This window comes from Talpa europaea, assembly GCF_964194135.1.
Source record: "Talpa europaea genome assembly, chromosome: 15".
Taxonomy (NCBI): Eukaryota; Metazoa; Chordata; class Mammalia; order Eulipotyphla; family Talpidae; genus Talpa; species Talpa europaea.
Genome location: NC_140083.1, coordinates 69,769,123 through 69,775,634, shown reverse-complemented (window position 1 = coordinate 69,775,634; position 6,512 = coordinate 69,769,123). Strand labels below are relative to the sequence as shown.

General features: G+C 51.1%; 1 protein-coding gene across 1 annotated transcript; it reads left to right on the top strand.

Annotated features, from left to right (window-relative positions):
• Positions 1–814: 814 nt before the first annotated feature.
• On the top strand, positions 815–6,232 carry COPS7A (COP9 signalosome subunit 7A; the record flags this gene model as incomplete). The annotated part of the gene is made up of 7 exons (XM_084255616.1): positions 815–976; positions 3,321–3,396; positions 3,636–3,724; positions 4,736–4,938; positions 5,610–5,715; positions 5,878–6,029; positions 6,193–6,232. The coding sequence occupies 7 exons, from the start codon at positions 815–817 to the stop codon at positions 6,230–6,232; spliced, it is 828 nt and encodes a 275-aa protein (XP_084111742.1).
• Positions 6,233–6,512: the final 280 nt, after the last annotated feature.

Sequence of the window (6,512 nt, the reverse complement as noted above, 5' to 3'; positions counted from 1 at the left end):
AACAAAAGGGGGGGGGGAAGGGGACACCTGTCAGTCTTCCCTCTACAGCCAATCAAAAAGTAGAACGCGATGGTGTCACTTACAAGAGCGTCCCCAGTCGGAAGGCAGGGGCGGGGCATGTCCCGCCCAAAACCTGCCCTAAGAACGGAAGTACTGGCCGGAAGTCAGCCATAGAGTTTAGTGGCCAGAGCGGCCCTGCTGGGAGGTGGCAGGAAAGGCCCGGAACAGCTGCCGGAGGTGACGGCGCTTCGGCCCCGCCCGGCGCGCTGGAAGAGGAAACTTCCAGGTTAGCTCCCCGCAGAGTCTGACCCAGGGTAGGACGGGGCGGTTGGCGGGAGCCCACGGCCCTTGGGTGGCCTCTTTAAGGAAGGGGGCGGAGCCACGTGGAAGGTTCGTGAGGGTGAGGTCACGTGGTCGAGGGCACCTGTGGGGCACCGTGGCTTGAGGGATCGTCGTCTTTGGGGTGGACACCATATGATATTTTTCCCCCTACTGCATCCGAGTGCCCAGGGGTTCAATAAGGTGCACTTGGTGGGGTTTGGGATTAGGCCCGGGTGGCGAGGGTGAGAGGATGGGCGTGGCAACCCTGTCTCAGCCATTCTTCCATCAAAGTGGCCCTTCTGAGGATTCCTACATCTGAGTTCGAGAGTATTCTATCTCTGATTACCTCCTGTAAACGTGACTCAGTACCTCAGTCCAGCCCATATCCCCTGTGTTTCCCACCCTTCTAATGGCCAGGGACCTCCAGCTTCATGTCCTCTTGCTTTGCAGCTCCAGACATCCTGAGCCCTGGTCCCCCCAACCAAGTACAGCCATGAGTGCGGAGGTGAAAGTGACAGGGCAGAATCAGGAGCAGTTTTTGCTCTTGGCCAAGTCAGCCAAGGGGGCTGCACTGGCCACACTCATCCACCAAGTGCTGGAGGCCCCTGGTGTCTACGTATTTGGGGAACTTCTGGATATGCCTAATGTTAGAGAGGTGGGTTCCTACCCTGACTAACACACGTGGAAGCTTGGGGCTAATCTTTGAATTTGAAAATGGGTGGGGAGGGCTCATTTTGCAACCCCATAACCATTCGGTTGAACAAGAATAGAGTGTGTTCAATATTTTGCAATCTGATGAACCATAGGCAGTCTGCTGCACTGTCCGGTTCAGGAGGCAGGACTCTCCTGCCTCAGCCTCACTCACCTCTGACAGCTGTACAGCCTAGGCAGGCACTGGGAGCTGTGGCCCCTTCTTCAGATGAACCTCATCTTGGGTGGCTTTCAGATATAAAGGATCGGTAAGACCCAGTGTTATATATATATATATATATTTTTATATATATATTTTTTTTAATAGAGGCATGTTTTATTTATTTATTTGTTTGTTTCTTTTGTTTATACATGCACTGGGTACAGTCAGAAGCGAGGGAGGGTGAGAGAATTCACCAGAGCCAGAGCGGGGAGCAGAGCAGGCAGAAGGACCAAAGTACACTGCTGAGGGGAGCAGCGGGCGGCAGGAGAGGTCTGCGCGCCATGTGGGACCCTCCTCTGGTGGCCGGGGAGCAGCCGGGGATCGAACCGGTGCCGCAGAGGCGCGGGCTGCTTCACAACCCAGCGCTCAACCGCTGCGCCACCGGGGAGGCCCTATATATATATTTTTTTTTTTTTTTTAAGCAAAAGAACATGTAATTTAGGATTGAAGACCTGCTTCCAGCTTATCTCAACCAGAGTAATTGCTCTTAATATCAGGTTGCCTTGATCAGGTCACTTATTTTAGGGCTCTGGTTTTCCCTTTTGAAAATGAAGGTGATGCTACCCCTCACTGTTACTGTAGAAATTAAGTGAGATTATGGAAAAGTATAAAGTCTGGTATAAATGGAAGGACTAAACATCCGAAATGGCCATGCCCTGTTCTCCCACTTTGCACCATTTGCTAATTCAGTTAAGTCAGATAAGGTGGAAAGGTATCTTTCCCCCAAACACACATGGCAGCATGCGAGGAGCAGAGTTAAGAATTTAAAGTCCAGAGTGGATGGGTTGCAGAGACAGGTGACAGGAGCCTAAGTTCTGAGATGCTATGACAGTAGTATGTGAGCAAATATGAATTAAGTTTGTGAGCAAATATGAATTAAGCCTTTGGTTGAATCAGTGGATTTAGCCTTCTGGAATCACTGTGGTACAGAGAAACGATGGCTACTTTTTTGTTTTCTTCTGCAGTGGAATTAAGGAGAATCAAGATGTAGAAAAAGAAGCATTTAGGGCCTCCCCGGTGGTGCAGCGGTTGAGCGCTGGGTTGAGATGCTCCCTGCAGCCTCTGCAGCACCGGTTCGATCTCCGGCTGCTCCCCGGCCACTGGAGGAGGGTCTCGCATGGCGCGCAGACCTCTCCTGCTGCCCGCTGCTCCCCTCAGCAGTGTGCCACCCGCTGCTCCCCTCAGCAGTGTGCTTCGGTCCTTCTGCCTGCTCTGCTCCCCGCTCTGGCTCTGGTGAATTCTCTCTTCTGCCTGTTCTGCTCCCTGCTCTGGCTCTGGTGAATTCTCTTAGCCTCCGCGCTTCTGACTGTACCCAGTGCTTGTATAAATTTAAATAAATAAATAAATAAATAAAGCACAAATGTTTATTTAAAACAAAAAAGCATTTAGTGGGTGCCTCTTTAGCACTGCTAGTCACCTGGGAATATCAAAAAAAGTACAAAACAATGCTTACCTTTCTACAACTTACATTCCTACTGCAGAGATAAAAGGATATGCATGTATAAATCACCTACTTAGCATATATTTATTGACGAGGTGCCAGAATGAGTGATAAGTAATAGAGGAGAGGAGGTCTGGGTCAACTGGACTGGGTGATGAAAGCCTCCAGATGAGGTGAGTCTGAAGCAAGGGCCACAACTTCTGGTGCCTGCCTGGGCTGTGCAACTGTCAGAGGTAAGTGAGGCTGAGGCAGGAGAGTCCTGCCTCCTGAACAGGGCAGTGCAGTAGACTGCCTACGGCTCATCAGATGCTGAGATAATGAACACACTCTAAGCACCAAACAACACACCTTGCTGTGTCTGATATGTGTGTGTCTGTTAGAGACTGAACATTGTGAATTTTTCAACTCTGAATTAGGGTAGGAATTGGTGGCCTATGGAGGATTGGAGGAACAGTGTAAACAAAGCTCTGGGGGGTGGAAATGAGTCCTGCCTATGGGGAAAGTGATCAGAGAGGGAGAGTTCCTTTTTCTGAGCTGGGAGAGGTAATATCGAGGGGAAGGATGGGGCCAGGAGTAATGTCGACGGGCGGCTGGGAGGGTGGATCATGAGCACCTTCCTGTTACCGCTTTTCTTTCCTCATGCAGCTGGCTGAGAGTGATTTCGCTTCCACGTTCCGGTTGCTCACAGTGTTTGCTTACGGGACATATGCTGACTACTTAGGTAACGGGAGGGACTGGAGTGCTGGAGCAGGGGTCATGGGAGAAGGGCAATTTCTGGAGGGACTTAGAAGAAATTCCTGGGATATCCTCATGAGAGACCCGCATATGCAGGGTTTATGTCCAAACCTAAACTGACGTGGAAAACTCAAAAAAAAAAAAAAAGAAAGGAAAGAAGCAGGGCGTCGCATAAAAGTGAAGTCAGGGTTGTCTGTCTGTCTTGTCTTTCTCTTTTTATCCCAGCTGAGGCCCGGAATCTCCCCCCACTCACGGAGGCTCAGAAAAATAAACTTCGACACTTATCGGTCGTCACTCTGGCTGCCAAAGTCAAGGTGAGTGCCAGCTCCTTGGTCCTGAGCCAGAGAAGTCTAGGATCTTTTGTAGGTCCCTTCACAAGTGCCCAAATTTATACAGGTACAGCCTTTGAGCACACTCTTGCTTCTTCCTCCCGCCACAGTCTGTGTCCAACACTATTACCTACTGCCTCTTAGGCTGAATATTATTCTCTTAGATTTTCATTTTTGGTTTCATTTTTTAATCAACTTCAGTTCTAAGTAAAACACCTCTTACATTTTGGGTCCAGAAAACAGCCGTTCACTGTTGCTCACCTGTTTCCCTCCTCCCTGCTGTGTAGAGTCAACATTCAGAGCTGGGAACCAAGCTCTTAGCTGCAGTGCTCGGCTTCTCTTGCTAGAATAGGAGGTTAATAGCCCCAGAGTGTCTGTTTCTTTTTGTTTAAGATTTATTTATGCCTACAAGAGCTGGGGCACAGGCCAGAGATGCAGGGGGCAGGGGTGGGGAGAGGATTCACCAGAGACAGAGTGGGGAACAGAACAGGTAGATTGACTGAAATACACTGCCGAGGGGAGCAGCGGGCAAGATAGGTCTGCTGCGCCATGTGGGTTGCTCCCCGGCCAGCCGAGGATCCAACTCATGCTGCAGAGGCTGTGATCGCTCCATAGTGCATGCAGTGCTTAACCCCGTGCACCACCAGGGAGACCCAGTGTCTGTATTTCTTGTTAGGCTCAGTTTTTATGTTAAATATCCCCTCCGGCCCATCTGTGCTCTCCCAGTGTTAAGTTGATCCTCGTCAATTTACTCAGACTCTGTTGTGAGATGGAAAGGATTGTCTCTTTGAAAGAAGGTGGAATATAAGTGATAAACAGAATAACATTTCTGAGGTGGAGATATTTGATTTATTTGCCTTAGAACCAGTCTCTTAGAAGAACTGACTTGGGCGTGGGAGGGGAGGGGAGGCATGTGAGTCTCGGCCAGCAGGAAGGTAGGAGGAAGGAGCCTGAATGCCCTTCTCTGCTGTGAAACCTGGACCTCCCCGGCCGCAGTGTATTCCATATGCAGTGTTGCTGGAGGCCCTTGCCCTGCGGAACGTGCGGCAGCTGGAAGACCTGGTCATCGAGGCCGTGTACGCCGACGTGCTCCGTGGCTCCCTGGACCAGCGCAACCAGCGGCTGGAGGTTGACTACAGCATCGGACGGGACATCCAGCGCCAGGACCTCAGCGCCATTGCCCGGACCCTGCAGGAGTGGTGAGACCTGTGTCCTGCCGTTGTCCCTTCTCTTCTCACCCCAAGAAAGAGAGAGGTGTTTTGGAGATTTGGGATGGGGGGGAGGGGCGGCGGGTGCCTGGCTGCACTGCAGAGGTGGAATCCAAGAGGATATAGGGAAATCCTTCTTCCTTCCAAGGCTTCTAAGGGAAGAAAGGAGTTGAGGAGCGCCTGGAAAGCAAGAGGCAAGAGTTGGCATTTTTGGTGTAGTAGTCGAGGGAGGGGAAGGGGAGTGGCAGTCCTGAAGGATCCTGAGTGGGAGGCTGGTCACCTGTCTTTGGCAGGGTTTAACCCATTGGTCTGTAACCAGCACTATTCATGGGCCATCGACCTTTTTGCTTTTTCTCTGTGTTCTAACTGCTGTGTTTCTTTATTCATTAATACACCTTTTTCCCCCTCCTTAGCTTCTCTTACCCAATTTTATTTTCAGTTCCTACTCCCATCTTGCACATCACTCCAAGCACTTCTCTTACCCTACTGAGTGTCTCTAGCTCTTAGGATTTTGTTGCAGGTGGTTTCCAGGTGCTGTGCAGGGGTTCCTAACTAGACAAGGCTTTGAATGTCAGGATCTAGTGTCCTTTCTGAATCTGTTTCTCGTAAGTCTTGGTCACAGCCCTCTTCAGCTGACACTTCTCCCCTGCTGATGCCCTCAGGTGTGTGGGCTGTGAGGTGGTACTGTCAGGCATTGAGGAGCAGGTGAGCCGTGCCAACCAGCACAAGGAACAGCAACTGGGCCTGAAGCAGCAGATTGAGAGTGAGGTGAGCAGGCTGGGGAGTAGGAAGAACCCAGACTCTTCCAGTTGGGCCAGCTGTCCTATGTGGAGGACTTCGGGCAGTGACTATAGTAGACAGATAAGTGGAGCAGGGACTGTCGGGTTCTGGAGACTTCCTTGCTATCTGTCATTCCTTTCATCCTGCTAGGTTGCCAACCTTAAAAAAACCATTAAAGTTACGACAGCAGCTGCTGCTGCAGCCACATCTCAGGACCCTGAGCAACACCTGACTGAGCTGAGAGAACCAGCCCCTGGCACCAACCAGCGCCAGCCCAGCAAGAAAGCCTCAAAGGGCAAGGGGTGAGCCAGAGTGGCAGGAATCACTTGTTTCTGGGGTGCCCCACTTTTCCGTCAGAGATGTAATTGCCCTCACTCTCTCTAGTCATTTGCAGGGGGGTAGGAACAGGAGTCTTCAGGAGTTAGGGGATTCCCTGCCTACATCCTGTCTCTCTTCCCTTGCCAGGCTCCGGGGGAGCGCCAAGATTTGGTCCAAGTCGAACTGAAAGGACTGTCATTTCTTCCCTGCGGAATGTGGGGTCCATCTGCCTGCCGGCCCCTTAGGATTCTTCAGAGAGCCTTCCTGTGCCCCTGGCCAGCTGATAACCCTTGGTTCATAAACTGTCACCTCCCACGTCCTCATCTCCTCGCCCCCACCCCCAAGCAGAGATCACACCTTCTCTAGGCAGGAGTTGAGTACAAGTCATGTTGTCATAGGTACTTTTTGTTTTTCTGTGACTTTCTTATGTGTTCCATTGTCTCCCCACCACCATGCTCTCTTCCCTA